The sequence below is a fragment of the Strix aluco genome, chromosome 14 (assembly GCF_031877795.1).
Source record: "Strix aluco isolate bStrAlu1 chromosome 14, bStrAlu1.hap1, whole genome shotgun sequence".
Classification (NCBI taxonomy): Eukaryota; Metazoa; Chordata; class Aves; order Strigiformes; family Strigidae; genus Strix; species Strix aluco.
The window spans coordinates 8737188-8757707 of NC_133944.1; the positions used below are offsets into that span (position 1 = coordinate 8737188).

At 36.9% G+C, this 20520-nt stretch overlaps 1 protein-coding gene across 4 annotated transcripts in view; it reads right to left on the reverse strand.

The window, feature by feature from the left end:
• The window catches only part of CDH8 (cadherin 8), a 244333-nt gene that overhangs the window by 132551 nt on the left and 91262 nt on the right, over nucleotides 1-20520 (reverse strand). The window contains exons 1-3 of one of the 4 annotated variants that reach the window (XR_012625090.1): nucleotides 20057-20383; nucleotides 4994-5084; nucleotides 4638-4900 (exon numbers count right to left, since the gene is read on the reverse strand). Coding sequence is in view for 3 of the 4 variants with exons in the window: in XM_074839549.1 (XP_074695650.1) it covers nucleotides 4638-4900; nucleotides 4994-5075 (345 nt within the window). In the remaining variant the exon portion in view is untranslated. Of the gene's footprint in view, nucleotides 1-4637; nucleotides 5085-20056; nucleotides 20384-20520 lie in introns of those variants that run through there. The other 3 variants (XM_074839549.1, XM_074839547.1, XM_074839548.1) reach the window with 3 other exon arrangements.

A 20520-nucleotide genomic window follows, 5' to 3' on the forward strand; every position in this document is an offset into this window, starting at 1 on the left:
AAGAGTTGACCTGGCCATGTTCTTTCTGAGTATCAGGAACTTGGTCTGGTTTGTTTCTTCCCCTGTCCAGGCTTTTCAGAGCAACTTCCAAGAGCCAGCACAACTCTGCTACCCACCACAGATGCAATGGCGGCTGTGCATGTGACACAGGTGCTGGTCCCCCCGTCCCACTCATTTTACAAATCTCTTATCACAGAGACTGTGCACAAAACATACAATATATTACTTTAGGACCGGAAATAGATAAATTCAAAAAAGTTTGGGGAAGGTTCTGGGAGAAACTGGAGTACTGCCAGAGGAGCAATCACGGAAACAGCACATATCTGACTGTCCGTTAGTGGTTTTTTGTGTCCACTAAATGAATCAGCAGTAAAAGTAAGGGAAAATAAGAGAAAAAAACAAAAACCTTTGTCATCTTCATTCCACCTTTTGTTCTTTCCATGCATTGTACTTACAATCAACTGTTAACACATTTACTATCCAAGACTTTTGCTTAAAAAGGTCTATTAAACCAGGTCCTTCCTATCCCATTTAAAACATCACTAATAACACGTGTTCCATAAAACAGGAGCTACAATTATATACCCCAAACCTAGTTTCCTAATGCTTTTTAACTCTATTATCTATTTCAATGTGAATTCGGCGGCTGTCTCCTGTGGCATTTGCTACACCACAGATTTCACAGCACATCTGCCATGGTGCTGTAAATGCATGCAGAGGAGACTGAGAAAATGCAGCAGTGTATATCAAGTAAAAGTTCTATCTAACTAATCAAGTCCACAGGGACAGAATGCAGTGTCACAAGACATATCACTCTACACTTGAATGAGGTTGTCAGCCACTGGGAGGCTTGCAAACTGCTGACAGTAATATGCACTATACGGAGTCTTCTAAAGTAGATGCAGTAACTTTGTAAAGTACATACCTGTTTCTATGGATGAAGAAAAATAAAAAAAAAAAAAGGAAGTATGAAAGGGTATTTGTAAATCTATCTTTCTGTATTGTATTGCTGTGAACAAAACCAAACTCACTTTAAGTATGTCACATGAACATAAAAAGGTTACTTTGTAGGTTTCTCAAAATGCATATATACATTTCTATGTGTACAGATCAAAACAATATGGAATTTATTACAATACCATGTGTCAAAATAAATGCAATATTAATAAGACAAAAAAGAAAAATGAGAATGTTTGTAGCATTTTATAGAGAAATTGCATAAATTCAGAAATCACCTTAAGAGATAAGTATTCGTGCACTTTTTTATCGATGTGTGAACTCAAGTAGAGCTGCTTATTTTGTTTGAGTTTGATCCTACCTAATATAATGACATTATATTGACATAAATTGACATTAAAAATGAATATTTTTCAAACTCCTTGTAGGAAGTTTAAGAATGAAAGCAAAAGATTTTCTCCTGTCCTTTACTCAAGTCATTGAAGAAAACCACCACTCTTTAAGAAAGAAGTCACATTAAATCATCCTATTAGTCTCACTCCAGATTCTTTCATTTATTAGAGCAAATACATTGGGAATGAATTTATTAATATATATTCATGAAGAACAGTGATGAATAAATACCTTTGAAGAGCATGCAGTTGCATTGCAACACTTAAAATTCTGAAGAAGGGTCATTATGCCTAGAAGCTGTTCCTCCTGGAAAAACTGAGCAGCCTAAATAAAAGGTATTACCTATACCTGTAAATCCCATCTTGCTAAACTTTCTCTGTACTTCAGAAACTTTGATGTGAGACCTTTTTAACTAACAGAATGAATGCATAGACTCTATATTCAGGCTTTTATTTAGTAAGTGATTTCTATTCTTTTTATATTTATTATAATTAATCTCAATTTTCAGTTTTATTTTGCTGATACATGTTTCATTTCAATTAGAATCAAATGCCTTTCCACCCACTGACATGAAAAACGTTATTTAGGTATCAATATTTCTCTGAGCAGTTAAGAACTGAATTTTCAGTGGGCTTTAAAGGTATATTTGAGGTCATACATCAAATTCTGCTTGTGTGTCTATAATCTTTGTTTGCACAAAAACTTATTTTTGCATTTACTATCTAGAGCACCTAATTACATGTTTATACAAATCATACATGACTATGAAAAGTACCATGTACACTCTACAGTAGCATAGAAAGAAACAAAAACTGCAATCAAAACCTACATAATTAGATTTGCTTCAAGAATGTTCCCTTTGAAGAAACTAACTGTCAAATAATAAATTTGTTAGGATATTATACTAGTACTTTGAACATGTAAAAAGCACATATAAGCAACACTGCCGCTATAATGGCACAAAAGCACATCTATGACCAGAAAATGCAGCAAACAGGTGGCATACATGTTTGGTATCATTCTCTCCACAATATTAAGCCTCGCTGCATTAATTCACCATATCATATTTTACAGTGCCCTTCATCCAAAGTCTGGCAAAAAAAAAAGAAAAAAACATAATCAAGGGAAGTCATAGGGCAGAAAAATAGTTGGGAAAGAGTCACAGAATGAAGGAGATACCCCAAGTGTGCAAATGCTTTGGCAGGGGGCAAAATTGAAGGGTTGGAGGAAGAGTATAAGTAGAAAAGAGATGAGGAGGAACTAGGTAAGTGCAAATCTACTGTGAGTCCTGAAAAGGAGGTTATTTTTAAATTGCAATGGATAAGAAACCAATGAGGGTAAAGGAGAACAAACCATAGCCCAAATTCATGGAGAAGAGCATTTAGCTTGTGACATTTTGTACACCTTCAGGTTTTGGGAATAAGGATTGCCAAGAGCTATAATTGAGGGAGTTGCTGCTTTATAGTCAGGAAGGATTAAGAGCAGCTCTGAAAGATGTGGAGTACCTCTGTTCCCACTGACTACAGGAGAGTTTGAATCCGCCCATAGTACTTATAAACCTTAGGAAAGAAAAGTAAGTCAGAAATACAGATGATTTTTTCTGGAGACAGTAAAAAAATACAGACAAGAATTACAAGAATATTTTAAGCCATTTTCATGAATAAACTAAGGATTTCTCCCTATGGGAGCAAATTTCACTTTTTGCTCATTTTCATCTATATCATGCAGTGTTTTAATTATGCAGCAGTCTCAACAAATAGATTGTCACAGCATTTTAGAGTAGCTAATTCCATTGAAAATGCCAGCAGAAGATGGGATGTCTTTACTGGTTTGGCTTAGTTTAACCCATCTACTTCTATTCACTAATGACTTAATTCAGGATATTACATCCACCAAAAAAACCTAGTATTGTAGGAATATTAAGACTTTGATACACCCCGAAAATCAAAGTACTACAAAGTACAAACTCAGGATTCTCCCCAGCTACTCAAAAGCAACTCAAAATAATTTTAAAAGCCTGACCAAAATATTCTAGAAAGAATGGGTTGGACAGAACAGTTTAAGATCCGAAATAAGCTTATCACTATCTCTCTGAAATTGAGACATGTTACTAACCCCAGAAAAACAAATGAGAACAGATCTATAATACCTGATATAAATGTAAATTAACACAGCACTCAAAAGTCACTGGATATAAAGATCACCACACCTTCTGACCCTAAGTTTTGACAGGAAAGTGGCTACACTAGGGAAAATTTAGGAATGCACTCGATCTGTGTTCTATTCAATAATAGATATAGCTATTGACATTTCCTATATTATACTATATGCTATTCATTCACCCAAAGAATTTCCAAAATTATAATGAAATTAACTGATAAACCTAATTTCTGTTCTCTTGAGTAGTCAGGTAATATGACAATAAGGTACCTGGTTATTCAAAGGGAACCGAACTTTAGCGATAAACAATCAAGGTATTCATAACAGCTCACTATAGGCCAAAAATGCATTTAGAAACAGATAATTATTTTCTAAAAATAATTCTAAATATAATTCATTCCCGATGAATGTGATGGCCCACGATCTCTCTTTTTAGAGAAAGTTCAAGGCTGATTCTCTGACTGGGAGTAATACACTGAGCTACAGAATAAGGTAATGCATGGCAACAGTCAAAGGTTTAAGGTAACAGGCAAGCTAGGACACATAGAAAAACACGATAATTTTCCTTGTGTTATCTTCATAACTTTGGAAGTAAATTACAAAACCTGTGGCAATAATGTTATTTTGTATGTGTGCGCATCAGGACCTCCCTATGAACTAGTACCCTGTAATTTGCTCTATATACCACTCTTCCCTTTTTGTTTTCTATCTGCAGTCAGGCTGGAGATAGAAAATGACCTATAGGTGTAATAAACTTTTTGAATGAATGAACAGGAACATATTTTGCATGAATAGAAACATATTACAAAAAGCTGCTTTGGTGAAAATCTTCAGCTGACAGAGGTGAAGAGTGGTGACTAACAATATTAAAGAAAGGATGTGTACATGATTCTGTATTTTTGTCAAATGGAATATGTATAATTTTGTTCTAAATAGCAGGTTAGCTAACCAGGAAACCATATCCATAAAATGAGGTACATTTATAGCACAAATGTATGGATATTAGAGAAGAATTTCAGAATAACAGAGCACCTCAACTATGAACTTCTTAGAAGAGTCCAAATGACTGAAGGCCTTCACATGCTACACATTTACATACTCAGAAAAAAAACCAAATCTTGTCTTACCCGGCCAACTAGTATTGGTTCAGGTCCAGAAAATTCTTCTAATACAAACATTTGATTCCAAACCCAGCCTCTCTTGGAACGGTTCAAAACTCTTTGTTCTTCAGTTAGCCTTTTTAGTCCTGTACTGGATCCACTTGGTAGTACTTGAGATTGATTCATTGGAGCCATATAAATGGAAGGAAGGACAGTAATCCATAATATTATTAATGGAGTCCACGTATCCATAAGCATTTCCGTTAGTCTTTCTGGCATTGTACCACAAGCTACGCAAATCACCACAGAAATGAAATTATTATTTTGCTTTCCTCCAGACTGTAGCAATCCAATTCATCATGCAGTACAGAACATTTACTTACAGCTCCTCCATGTGTTTACAGCACAGTCAACGTAAAAATAGCTTAGATTATAAAAACATGATCCATTGAGTTTTCCGATCATTAAAGATTCCTGGTGAGGGGGGAAAAAAAAGGTCAAATCAGTGACTAAAGATATTAGAAAAGCATTTTGAAAAATTTTATTTACTTTTACATCATAAACAAGACATACATTTACATCTGTAGCACACAGTATTAGTGCATATTAAATAGGTTAAAAAAAAAATAAAGTGATTCTGTGAATTCCTTCATTGACTGAAATAGTGAGAGAAGACCCAGATAAATGATTACACACACTCAGGAAAACATTTTGCTTGCAGTTTGTGTTTGGGTCTGAAGAAGCTCTTGGCCTTCTTGTTAGCCTGTACTTTTTATGTAGTCAACTATAAACACTTAGTATGTCAAATAATAAGTCAAACAAAATAATGTTCTTGCATACAGACTCACTCTCCTACACAAGAAAAAAAAAAAATTACTTCTTGTAAGTGTACAAGGCTCCAGCAGTACATTCTCATTTTAGTAATCATCTAGATGTAGCAGCACACAGCTCAGCAAAACCTTCACAGCCCAGCAGAGGAACAGCACTGATACATCCACTGTGAAATCCATGATCCCTACACCAGACCACCAACAGGACCTAAGTAAACTCATTTATGCAAATTGGCACTACAGGACTCTCAGTGTCTCTCACTTTCAGAGAAAACACAGAGTCAGATTTTATTTCAAAGACTTTTTCCTTGATGGACACTTGGGAGCATTTTGTCTTTCTTTCCCTACCCACCCTTTCATGTATTAGAAGGCCACATCAGGTTTCATCTCAGTGTAAATATTCCTTGAAATGGACAAGCAAGTTAACATAATAGGGCTTGCTAATGCCAGAGTGATTGGCAAAACCTGAAATACAGCCATGGATCACTTAGAAAGATAGATGGGACATGGCTCAAGGAGAAGGGCTGCATTTCTGTTACTCTAATGAGGCTGGAGTTATGTAAAAAGATTCCTGATACATTTTCTTTGACTGATTCATATCCAAACGATCTCATGAGAAACCACTATATACAAGATAGGTAGAAAAGTCCACTCTTAAGCTTACGCTGTGTCTTAGGCTGGTTTTTTTTCACTTTAAAATGAGTTCCTAGTGTTGCACGTCTATGAAAATCTCCGGGGGTTGGGGTTTTTTTTGGGGGGGTGGGTGGGTTTGTTGGGGTTTTTTTAGGTTCATATACACTCATGGAAGAAAAATATCTGAAAACATGAATAAAACCAGTAGAAGTCAGCTGTTATTTTTAAAAGCAAACAACATAAAAAGTAATTTTTTTTTAAACTTCAGTAATTGCCAAAGCAACTGTGAAATCTGTTGCATGAAAACCTGAAACTGTGAGAAACTTGTCTTGTTAAAAGGGAAGAAGAGCTGTTATCAAACTAAAACTCAATATCTCAAGTAGCATGGAAGAATGGTAAGCTAATAGCACAGTGCTTTGACAATGCATCAAGAATGAGGTGAATATCCATTACAGAAGTAACTGTGTGTCTTAGAAACACCGTTCAGGCCTTATTGCCGACTGAGATGGAAAGAAAGAAATCAGACAATACAGTATGCTCTTACAATGAAATTCTGGGAAAAATGTGAGGGGAGCAAGAGAGGCCTTCAATTTCTTGGCATTCTCTCAATCCCAGAAAAGGGAAAAGGACGAGGAGCAAAACGTCTAATAGCTTGATGGGAAGGGTCTGTCAAGTCACCCTCTGAGAACCTTCTTTGGTCAAGGAAATTAAACAAGTTACAGTTGCTGCCTCCTGGCACACGTTAAAAAGATAGATTTCCTGGGGCATGTTTAGTAGTAGAAGGTACCAAAAGGGAGAAACACCCAAACTTTCAATAAAAGCAGTTAAATTTGTTTGTATGGGATCCTTGTGCATATGGTGAGTGGACTTGTGGGTGTGTGTCTGGCAGGGGACAGATTTTTCTGATTTCTCCAATGGAGCAAGAATTGAAACACAGGAGAAATAGAACCACTGTAAAACAGAGTAATCAACATCATCTTCAAACAATATCCAGGATTAAATTCAAAACTGGAGGCATAAACTGAAAACCCAACTTGAGAGTCCTTTTCTGTAGCTGAGTTTTCATTTTTTACAAAGTGATTTTTGACCCAGAAATAGAGGCCCACCAGAAACAGAATAGTACATTACACCTTTGTCTGAGAAAGCCTTAAAAAGAACCCAAGTGGGCTATGACTTACTTTCTTACTCTTCTAGTACAAGCTGGTATAGTTCTTTTTACTAACAGGACCAAATAATAATAAAGCACTTCTTTTCATATTCAAGAAGCTTTTTGAAAACAATTCCTAATTAATCTACACAGGCTGCTTTCTAAAAGAGATAAAATAAGTGAGATAAAACAATACGATGCTCACAGAAACATTTTTGTTTGAAGAAAGAACAGGATATTTGTTTTTCAGAATGCCACTCTGAATCCTTGGCAAGCATTAAGTTCATTTCAGTGCATCCATCCTCAGTTCCTCCCCCAGACTTCCTGCCTGTTACTCTTCAGCTCAATCAAATTTAGGTCCTATCCACCAGCACTAATGCGTAAGATTCACTATGACTGGTCCGTTCTCACAGTAGCTCCCTACTCAGCAATACCTTAAGGCAAACAAGAGTCAAATGCACACCAAAACTATCTGTAATGCACATACCATGTCATTAAACTTAACTCAATGAACTCACTCTGTGAAGATTACAGTTACACAACTCAATGAATGCAAAACTGCAAGATTCTCAAGTACCAACAGGAAAGTTAGGCAAGCCTTAGGCAGTGCTGGGTAAAGAAAAAAATCTGATGGAGCTTTTGCATGTATTGGTGTACTGCTGGGGAATATGATCAGTGTGTAACTGTCTACTGTATCCAGTAGAGCTGGATAAATTTCTCTACAGTTGAACCTAGACTGCTGGAGCCTTTTGACATTTATTTGAGAAACAGACTCTCATTTGGGATTCACTGCTCTATCAGTGAATCGTGGCATTTACTTTGTGCAATGCATGGAGATTGTACTGTCCCCATGTTTCTTTACAAATTTGGAAATGAATTTTCTTCTCCATTCCTGGGAGCAGAACACCAAGTATGTGTTTGGGAGCCAATGGAAGGCATTTTTAAATACTTGGCCCTGCAATTTTCATATTGGCTAATATGAAAGCTAAGAAATGCCTGGTAGTTAAATTATAATCCTCTAGATTAGATGAGGAGGAGAAACTGATATGGCTACTGAATCAAGCTACTATAATGATATTAAAAAGCCACATGTAAAGGGAGATCTGGCAATCAGGGAAGACTAGCAGGTGAGGCACAGTAGCATTTTCCCTTCTTATATTATGCCAGGGTCTAAAGAAGTGGTGAGTATGGAATGAGAGCAAAATTATTCCAGTGTAGCCAGAACTACCTTTTGCTAAGCAACCAAAAGAGGATGAGCACACAGCCCTTAAAGAATGTATTGCCACCCTCATAAAGATTTTGTTTGTGTTGATAAAAGCATAATTTTTGCTTTGAATTTCCACGTATTCAAATGGCCCTGGGCTGTTTTCTTTAACAAAACTTCACTGTTCTTCTAAGTGGTTTCCCTGTATAGTGTATGATATATGCAACTGTAAATACAACTCTAATCCAGCAAAGCTGTTTATAAAACAGCTCTAGTTCTTCATTCATCCCCAAGAGGGGAAAGTGATATTTAAGATATAAAAAATGTCTTTAACGTAGCAAATAGATGAAAGAAAATGTGACACTATGTCAGGTAGCAGAGAACTGTCTTATGTTTCAAAACCGCAAGACTGTATTCATAAATTTGATTTTCCATGCACAACCAATAGAGAAATACAGATAAAGCTGAGTGGTTTGTTTTCCACTTACTGTATGTGCTGATATAGTTTTAGAAAAATATTATTCTGTTAACAAGAACATGCATTTTGGTGCACTACTCATACTACTCTAGGTCACAGAGTACATAAGTTTTATGCAAGTACAACACAAAAAGTGATTACAAGGAAGTAGAAGTTTATAACTAAACACTACAACATAACTAGCATACCAACCTCAGAAATCCATGTAATATACATTGCAACCTCTTTGGAACTGAAACCCATGTAGGTTACTTGTATGAGTTAATCACCTGCATAAAGTTAGAGCCAGGTATGACAATAGACAGTTATAGTCATATATATACTAACTGATTACAGTTCTTTTTTTGTGTATGAGCGGCAGACAGCTTTATGATGGCTAGCATCTCTGATGTAACTAATTTTGCTATCATTTTAGAATCATCTTGTAGCTTTGAAAAGTGAACACTGGGATGCAGTAGATTTGTTAAAAAGATTAATAAAGTTAATAAAAGTAGTTTAATATATAAACTTCTTATTGAAAAAGAAGCAAAGTAAAATCACAAAAGATTTTTAAAAAATCTATTTATTTTTAGGTTTCAAACCATAGAATATCTATCTGATTAAGTAAACCACTTTCTTACAATGCTAGGGCATTGATTTATACCACAATCATAGTTTAAAAGATTTTAGAGCCACTCGAGTATTTCTTCACATAAGAGACACAGAGGTTTGTCTGAAGAACTGCAACAAAGATTTTTCTTCAATGAAGTTTTTTCTTTATTTCATTCTGAATTTACCTTATCATTCATAGTGATGATATGCAACAGCTAAGCCCTTTGACCTCACTATTTCATTAGGGTAGATTTTAATCAATACCTAAACAACTGTTATTAAGGTAAAACAAACTTGACGTACTGGTTTATTTAATTAAGTTACACTAGAAATGCCAGACAAAAGTTGGTGATCTTTGCCTAAAGCAGTTTTTTTTGGTAGAATTTTCAGGATCTTTCATATTTTGTACATTATGACCCCTTCAGCATGCATTCAGAAGACCGATATCAAACTGCCACAACATGAGGAGGTAAATGATACATAAAAGGCAATGGAGTTCTAGTAAAAATATTTTAGATAACTTTATGCATAATCTCTACCTTTGATGCTAAGTCAATATAAGCAAATACGCGTTACGATACAAACAGCCTCGAATAATTGATGAGAGGTGTTCATTTACTGATCACCTAGAGAGTTCCAGCCAGCGCCGTGCGACAGCAGGCAGATAGCCTGTGCATTCTGCATGCTTCCTTTAGAGTCTCGAAATTCCATCCGACACACGTGGGCTTTCATGTCCAGAAGACTGAATTTAATTTGATTTCTGCCAGAAATAAGGATCTTTATTCCTGCGGAACTGAGCTGTGGGTAGTAGTTTTAATATATTTTAGGAGAATAAGGAAGGTTAATCTGGTGTCCTTGACAAAAATTTACATCTTGTGACTTCCTTTATCTGAAATTCATTAAGCAACAATGAGTTTCTCTTTACGCTATCACAGCTCATGATCAGGTATTGTATTTCCCCTGTCAGTAAGGCCTGCTAAGTTAGGATCCATTTTGACAGCTTGTACACAGATATAGATATTTTGTAACTTTTAGTGTTTCCTTCATTAACATCAAGCAAATTTCTCGTTATTATTCAAATTACTACTCTTTTTTTTACTTCTGGCCATTTCTCTCCTTTCTGTTCTTTTGTCCCCACAGTAGCCAAAGTATCTTTTTTTGGGTTTTTTTTTGGCTTCACACTGTTCTTCTTGTTCCTTAAGCTCTTTAGCTTTACTTTTACTACGACAGGTATTGGCTGCACTACCACTTATGCTTCCTAGTCCCATTTCTCAAGGATTCGGACAGCGTCTTTTTCCATCAATAGCAGCAACATGATGCAAAGCCTTCCCACTGTGGGAAGCACAATTATCTTTCCTTCATTGATCCTCTTTTGGCAGCACAATAGAGCCTTAAGTTTTCAACAGTAAAAATATAAGGCCTTAGCACTCCTTAGCACTCCAGTCTCACTTGTAGGAATAATTCTTATGAGTAAGAGAACTGTGGTAAGGATTTTAATTTGCCATTAAAGCAGAACAAACCAAAGTCCGTCACAATAGAACTATTAAGACACCATAACCAACAAATAATCATGTCATCCTTGCCCACATAACTTTGCTACATACTCATCCTGTTTCCAGTACATATCCATTATATTGTACCTGAACTTGATTTTAAATACCTTGGATAAGGCAGCAATCTCATGTTTCCGTTGCAAAGGAATGAGTATTTCTTGCCATAAATAATAACTGTTATTCTTTAGTGGATTAGTCATTTGTGTAAAGATTACTCACATACCCCCCAAAATATTAAAATTTAAAAGCAATTCTCCACCTTACTGCGAGATGAAGGACTAAGGCTGTAATCAGACATGCTACTGTGGGAGTAGCTAAGATCATGCTTATAGTGCCCACTGCAAAGTGCCCCTTGTATGGCCTGGCTAGACTTTACTGTCTCTTTTATCTGCCAGCGTAACGCTATGTGTAGTCACTCCCTAACCCAGTTCTGTCAAAATGATCTTGTTAACTTAAACACTTTTAATAGTAAGGTGTTTTTTAAACCAAATCATTTTGACAGAGCTGGGTTAGACCCATTGCTCATGCTATTCTTCCACTGAGAGCAATTTTAATTTAAGAGGTTCTTGCCCCCCCGCCCCCACAACATGTCAGCTGCATGTTTCCAATAATTCTTCTCCATTTCCATTCCTTTCTTCACTGCAGTTTACTACTGCAGTTGTGCTATTTGCAAGGCAACACTGTAAGCCAGATCAGTGAAATTTAAGTTTTTAAAAAAAAAACCTGCAACAAAACCCTGTTTCAAGGAGTCTTTTCCTTCAAGTTTATAACCCAGATCATTGCACTGATCTAGTTTACAGCATGGCTGCACAAGCAGTTGTATCAGCACAGCTAAAGAACCCATAAACTACAGGACAACAGCAGAAAGTTTTGAAAACAGCTGTGCTTCCAAAGAGCATATGAAGGTTTGACTATATGTTTTAGAGAGCAGTTCAACAAATAGTTGAATCGACAAAGCTGAGTGGAGGATAACTTCTGGAAAAGAGAACAAGCAATTAGGGACAGTGAAACGACTTAAAACGCTGATTGACTCCTAGTATATAACCATGGCAATCTGATGCAGCTCTATTCATTGATGCTGGCAAGTTTTAGTGATGGAAACCTCTCCCACCATCTCAGCTACAGCCAAGCAGGAGTCAGATGTACTGTTTGGAGAACAGTCTCCGACAGAAAGGGAACTCTCAGCGATCCTGACCACGAGCAGCACACACCACCGCACTATGGAGAGGGGATGAAAACTGCAGCGAGCCAGCAGCCAGATTCTGGGCCATGCATGTTCTAGGTATTGCCCCAAATCATAATTATACTTTGTAGCTGCTCTAAATTTCCATGACTAACAGCAATTTTAAGGGACTGTTATGTCACCTGGAGTTAAGTGTGACATAGAATAGCATTATCCACATGTCCTTTCCTTTGACCAAGCACCTGAAATTTCAAAGGAAGGAAAATGAGACGGGAAATGTTATGCTAACTGCTATAGCAGCAGGGTGACATACACTTGAAGTATACTTTGTGCTGTCAGAGATGTGCAGGAGAGGATCCTGACAATTCAAGTGCAAATCAATTGTCCAAGTTTATTTTGATACATTACATGTGGCAATTTGCTTATGGCTGCTTGGAGAATAAAAGGCAGTTATCTAAAGAATTACTTATCTCAGCAACAATGGTAACAGACACCACCTCTCTCTTTCTTCTGGTCTTAGATGTCCTGTCCTACACATACACAGTAATTCAGTGTGCAAAGATATGCCACTTTTTTTAAGCTTAGTCATGCACAGATACTTTTTATAGCTCAAGACATCTGAGCAGTTCTTTAGGTTATTAAGTGAGTTCTTAAACTTGTGTCAAATGCTAAGAGACTGTTTTAAGCAGAGCATTCGTCAGTCTTTGCATTGGACATATAGCTGATGGAATCCATACACCTGCACTAAGGAAATATAGACATGCAGAAATACACAGGCAGGTACAGAAATGCAACAGTTTCTTCAGTATTTAGACCTTTAATATTTATTGGGGGATTTATTAATCTATTGATAAGATTATTGTTAGCACAAGCAGGTTACTTCAGTTTTCGAGGTCTGTTTCAGAGGCAGAGGGAAGGAAGGGTTGCAAAAGCTTTTCTAAGATAAATTCCCCTTCCTTAGTTTCCTTATTCTGTTGCTTTAACTAGGAAACACCGTGACTGGTGTTCTGAAGTAGAGATGAGGCTGCTACAGGATATAGGTCATTACACAACTTGACTAATGCTTTGGGATAAAGAGAAAATTATATGTGCATCACATTGAAATCTATCTCCTTTAATCAAAGTAATATACTGTAACAAATTGTTATTCTGTGATTGCTTAACATGATACTTTACACATCTACAAAGTCTACTTTATGTTAGTGACTACCTACATCTTTTTTATACTTTTTTACTTTCAGGAAATCCTTTTTTTTTAAAAAAAAAAACAAACCCAAAAGAGTATCCTGGCTCCGTGATGTCATGCTTACTGTTTAACTTCCATTGGAATCAGTGGAATTTCTTATTGGGGATATTTTTGTTACTCTTCAATAGTAAAATCAACATGGGCCAACTTTAAAGCTGCCAAGGCTCTGATACTTTGTATATAAAGCTGTTGGTCTTTCCAGAAGTGCTCACTGCTGTACAGAACCAGAATGCATTTAAAAAAAACCACCACCAAGTGTGTTGTTAGCACTTCAAAACTATTTTTTCTACTTTAATATTACTTGCATTGTGTAGTGCTCAGGAATGCCAGTCATAAAGCCAACTGTGCTACACATTGTACAGATACAGGACAAAGAGGCAGTATGTGCTCCACAGTTTGCAATTGAAGTAATATGACTTGTTTGATTGCATTTCCTCTCCAGTGAAAGGAGTATCTACAACATTTTAGGTTTGTTTTTTTTGGGTTTTTTTTTTTTTTTTGGTGGATTTTTTTGGTGTTGGGTTTTTTTGTTTGTTTTTCATTACAGTTGATACCAAAAGAATAGACATTAAAATGACAATATAGCTATTTTAGATCTATCATAGAACAAAAGGTATTTGCAAACTTCCCTTTCAACCTGTTATACTTAGGGGGAAAAAAAGATTTGTTTTCAGGTTTATGGGAGTCAGCTACTCCACTGATGTGTGTCAAAACATCACTTTACCTCACGCCGTTGTGCTAAGAAGCTCAAAATGGAGAGCAAAGAAAGTCAAAATCTGTTTAAACAACTAAGGTGGTCCAGAAACTTAAACATGACAAAAGCAGTTGTATCTGCATTGTTTTCATTCTACAGTAAGAGGAATAAATTTTATTCTCTTTTATTCTCTACAGCCCACTGATTAAAGTGATTTTCCTTTCACTAAAATAGAACTGCATTACATATAGATTTAATAGCTTCAGCTCATGCCAACCTCATCTCTCAAACCTATGCTCATTTTTATGAGGGTGTATTACATAATTTGAAGGCCTATATCACTTTTACAGGAGAGAAAGGAAAAAAGGCAAGTTGTGCACAACATGAAGAGACCTCATAAAAGGCAAACAGATTGGCCTGTGACTGAGAATTAGGTGTTAACCATGCTCTGCCTAGGGCATCGTTTGTCATGAGAGTTTCAGCAGCTGGGATGTGCTTATCCTGTACTTGCTGAAAAATGTTTAAATATTAATGGAGGACATAAATATCTTGCTTTCTAGCTTCTTTTTCAGTCTTCTTTTGATATACAACAGAGCTTTCATTATCATTGGTTTTCTTTAAAGAATATTAGGTATTCTCTACATAATTAAACAAAACATAGCAACTAACAAAAAACTCACAAGTTTTCCTGACATGTGTTCTGATTAAACCAAAAATATAAAATTATAACTTGTCATCATGATTTCGTGAAAGCCATATAAACTTTCCAGCCATATGCATAAATGTGTGTGCACATAAAAAAAAAAATCTTTAAAAAGGAAAAATGTGAACATAACTGGACTTTTCTAACTATATACAGTACTGCTGCAGTAAACCTACTCAAATCTTTTTTCCTGAAACGTGAAATTAGAAGTGAAGGTCTTTAATTTTGCATCATTGAATTTGATGGCAGTTTTACCATCAATCTAAATGAGTTTGGAAAGAATTAGGGTCCTCCAACATGAATCTTATTTCTGTTGCAGTTGACAGGTTGAGGCTTTTGTTTTGATGTTCTTCACTTATTTGTTTGTTTAAATCTAACTTTTGGAAATGCACAAAGAATAACGCCCACAGAGCAGAATGCAGAACCTAACCTAAACTTCAGCAACATTAAGAATCAAGTTCTGATGATCTGTTACTTAAAAGGCAATCATGGCTGTTACACATTTAATCCATGAGAGGTTCACATCTAAAGTGTCGCACAATTGCACAACTCAACTAATGAACTGCACTACCTCTGAATGCATACAGTTCATTTGCATTAGTATTTAGGAGCTTTGATATAACAATTATTATATATATATTAAACCCCTATAAAAATATAAAATATACACAGGTATAGGATTATGACATTCAGTGACTGCAAAGGAAATGAATTTAAATAGTTATCCAAGTTCCTCAAATTAGGCTGAGCATTGCTTCCCAGGAGTAAGCTTCTTCGAACAAATGTACACCAAATTAGAAAGTTGAAAGAAACTGTGAACTAAGGACTGCCAAGACTGACTGCCTTCATAATGTTTTGAACTCCCACATCCAGTTACAAAGACCTGAGCAAGACACACTAAGAAACACATTTCTGAGCTTGCCTGTGACTTAGGCACTGCAGGGTGCTGTAGACACTTCTCATGGAAGGTTTCACTTATTCAGATCTAAGACCGGTTGACATTACTACTTTCAAATCCAAACCAAGGTGCTGATCATTCTCAATTTTAAATGCTTTTCGCAACACACATCATGCTCAACACCTTGGAAAATCAATTCTATGTGTAGATTCATTGCAACTCATGGATAAAGGCTACTCTGATGACTAAGGCTGGTAGAAATCAGTCTCTTGCCTGGAGTCAGATGCTTTAAACTCTATCCGCTGGTAATTGAAGTGGTTCAGAAATCATCTTTCGCTTGCACTTACCACTTCAGATACCATCAGTACCATCAGTTGGGAAGAAAATTTTATTAATATAGTTGAAGTGTCACTGTGTTGATGTTATTTACTTAGTTGACAAAATGAGAAATGTGCTGAACAGGTTCCAGAACAAAGGGGTCTACCTGAGGGGGAAAAAAAGTCAATAAAAAAAACCCCCAAATAAACCACATCTGCAATCTCAAATTGGACTTTATTTTGTTCTATGTCTATCTCTTGCTCAAATAGTTATGTTCAGAAAGCTACGAAGTGAGCCACCTTTTCTATGGCAACAACACTAAGAAAAATGTTGAGTTTCCATCATCAATTTAATTCTATTGATACAGTCTTATGGTAGCAATGATGCTTAAAATGTTCCAAGCTCAAAATGCCTTAGCATTTCCCTCCCACTGAAATAATTTAGTTTGTATTATTTTAAATCCATACTTGAAAGACTCTTACGATACAACTATAGTGTATACGGTAAGCATACAGTTGTATTAATAGTATATCCATAAGGTCAGGCTGTAAATAATACCAAAATGGAAAAGAGAATAGAAAAGGAATACTGCTAAGATATACAGTATCTTATGGTTATTGGATACGCTATTAAAACACCTGTTTATACTATGTAGCATGAGCAGTTGCTTTCTGTTAGAATATGCATAATCATCACTTAGAGATATGCAGCACCAGAAGCTTAAAGTCTGCGTTCACATTTCCTTCTTGCTCACGAACTTAGAGGTCAGTATTTTTTCCCCTTGAAAGTCTCTCAAGTTTTGGAACTGAAATTATCTGTATGTATCAAGGGTCAAGTGGGTGGATTCCAGGCCCCTAATTTCAATAAGCGGCTGAAAAAGTCCCAGCTAAAGTCTATAGAGTACTTAGGTCTCCTGAAATGAAGATTTAAAAAGATGAAATCTGCAACTGTGCGAGAAGAAAGAAAGTTCAGGAAGTACTTCAAGGGGTAATAGACATAAATCTATGTCCATGGCTGATTGTGTATTCTTACTTGTAACAGTTCTATCTCCTGAAGAAAGGAGTACAAGTATATTTTTTTCTAGAGAAGACAATGCAGCATATGCTAACAGTGATACAAATAAAGTGTCCAGGGATCAATTAATTTATTTGGCAAAGGTGCAATATTATTTGAAAAATTATGAAGATTACAAATTACAAAGAAAGTGAATTTAAACCTGATTGTTTGACTACTTTCCCCTTTACAAGTCTGTTTCGGACTTCAGTAGCAGGCACTGACGGGAACGACTAAAGTATACTGAAAAAGCACTGAGCGACTTCCTAAGAAGGATTCTACCTCATCTCACAAAGATAAAAACTTTTTTTTTTTTTTTTTAAATGAAAGGTGTAAAAGGACTAGACATCTTATACAGGGATACTTACTAAAACCAGCTGCATTTATTAAGCATGAACACATACTTTTTATTGATTTTTTAATATTGAAGAAAATGTCCAAAGTTAATTTCTTGGCTAGCAGCCTACTCAGTTAAAAAATTGCTCACCTGTATAACTTCAGAACCAACTTTCATTAAATACTCCAGTCTCTGAGGACACTGAAGACCCTCAGCTTACAACTAGGCATGGAAATCTAAGTTCTTTATAGCCAGGATGCAAGTTTTAAAAAAAGAAGGGAGAGTTAATAAATAGCAAGACTAGGAGGAAGCTAGCATAAAACTGTGCTCATTCTGTATGCAGTAAGGTAGAACAATAAGGCTGAACTGATGAAAACCTTAGACTCGAATATCACATAATAATCACTTCCCTTCCTAGGGTGTTCATTGCAAACATTCAAACAATTAGTCTGGAGGTGACACTACAGAGAACATTTGGGTTTTGATGTTATCACATTTTATGGGTGTGAAATTTGATAATTTCACAGGTATGCAAAATACTAACAACTTCTAGCTGTTTTATCATTTTATTTAAGACAGGTGAATTATACACTAGGGATATTTTTCAATCTTCTGAATGTATTTATTATTTATTTATATTTACTGATAAGCCTATTGTGCAGGCTATTCTTGTTTATAAGAGTCTGGTATTGAATGTAGAGGAGAAACATCATTCATACAAAACTACTGCATATTCCTCTTTAGCCTTACTGCAGAGAAACTCTTGAAGAATTTCCAAAAAAGGATGAATGAAGTTAAGAGGATTCTTTATCTATAGCTTTAGTAGTTATCAGCTTTCTTTAATTGAAACTGAAGTGAGCAGCTGTTAGCTTCCCTTCTATTAAGCACTAACATGGTAGATTTTGAACAATAAACATTTAATGTTATTTGAGTTCTTACAATCAGCACCCCCAAAAAAACATCTGTCTGTGATACCCAGAGACACAAATAGAGAGCTGTTTATGCGATTAAGTTGGCTGTTTGGAAGTGTCAGCCTTTATGGAAGTTGTACGAGTATTTTTTCCTACTTTCAGACGAAAGAAAGATAGGCTCATCTGCGTGAAACAGAGTGTGCGTGTGTGTGTGTGCGCCTGTCTAAAAGAGAGGAAGAGGGAGGGAGAAGCGAGGGCATAGAGTTTGATACCTGTTGGCAACACAAGCAGGTTTGTGTAACGCCGTTATGTGCCAGGTTGGATTGATTCCACTCTATTTAGTCTGGTACTGAACGCAAACTGTTTGAATTGAGACAGATTCAAGACATGACTGAACAGTAACGAACCACAAAGGAATTCCTGCCTGTGTTAAGTGGTGTCACCTTCATGGCGGTAGGCAGTGTCTAAATAAGGATTTGAATTAATCTCTTCTATAATATCCACATAGAAACTGCCATAGGCTTTCTGTGCTGAAGCTTTGCAGTGCCTCCCAGGCTCCCCAGCCAAGCACCGTATACAGGTCTGATACTGTCTAGCAGGGATGCTGTCTGACAGCTTGGGGCTCCCGATTGGGATGCTGCTACCCAGCAGATATTGTAGCCAAGCAGAATGTAAGGATATGTTACTCCTCTGCCTTTCTCAAAGAGAAGATGAAGCGTTTAGTGGAACAGCCAGCTTCAGGGGTCAACAGACTCCTGCATTTCTTCTCTGGGAGCCTTGGCAGTGATGCAACTAACAAGCAACTAGAGCTAAGGGGCTTTCTCCCTCTCCGAAGTTTCAGCTGGGTGCATTATCTGTTTAGTCAACCAAAGAAAGGGAAGGAAAACAACTTGTGGGACAGGGATGACTCCTGGCTAGTTAGAGCTAAAGATTCATTCCCATTTCAGCTTTTAAGAGGAAAAGGAGTATTTCCGCGATGCTTTCCTCTCTGAAAGTAGGAAAGGAAGCTATCATACCATACCTGTTTATTTACCTAGGGGGTGCAAAGCTTTGGGGGGAGGGAAGGTGATGATAAATCAGGGGGATTTCCATTCCTTCCCCCCCCCCTTCTTCCAGCCTCCTCCTCCCTTATTTACATATCTGGCTGGTGGGTGATTTTTATTCTCAGCACGAAAACGGCAATCTATTTCAATGCATGAATGCAGCCCTGCATCTATTCAACACAGTGAAATAGCCCAGAGATTTATTGTACTAAATAAGAAAACAAGGAAAAGAAACAGGTTCTCCAGCCTTGGAAGCAACCTTCTGTGATTCAAAGTCCTCCTGATCCTTTAAAGGGGGGGGGGGGGGGAAGAAGGGAAGAAAAAAAAACCCACCCACCCCAAAAAATAAAACAGGAGGAGAAATAGCCACACCACCACCACTCCTCCTCCCAAGGGAATAAAAAAAATCCTAACTAGCATCCCATGACATTTTCATTATCAGGAATTTCAAAATACCCGACTTAATGAGCCACTACAGTTCAGCCTAATACCGTACCTATTAACGAGGAAGGCACTCACACAGTGCACCTTGCAAGAACACAGACACTAAGTCAAAAAGAAATCTACAGAGAGACAGCCCTCTACCAGCGAGACATAAACAATATTAATAAAATGAATACTCACTCTTTCAAGGACCAAGGAAACCGCTTGCTGACAGCCACTTCATGCATGGATTGAAAGGGTGAGGTAAAAAAACATTAGCCAGTCCCTGTGAACAGGCAGGATTCTCCAGATTTTCTTTTCATGCTTTTTGAGGCTGCTGATGCTGGAGGAGATGCTGGTTACTTGGCTTCTCGGGTTTCTGTGCCTGCATGCTAAAGTGCAGTTATTAATTTCTCCCTTTGCACAAGCCAGCAGCAGCAGCACGTCTCCAGGAAAGCAGGGATATTCCAAATAAATCCACTAATTCCGGGCGTGAGCGCTCCAACGTGCCTGCCTGCCAAATGTAACTGTGAAGTGATGTGGAAAAGTGAGCTGGGAGCCTCCCCTGACAGCTCTTATTGGGCTGATCTCGGAGGCAGGTCTAGCGCTTGGAAATTCATGTAAGCAGTTTTGGGTGGTGGTTTTTCCCCCTCCCTCTCCTTCGC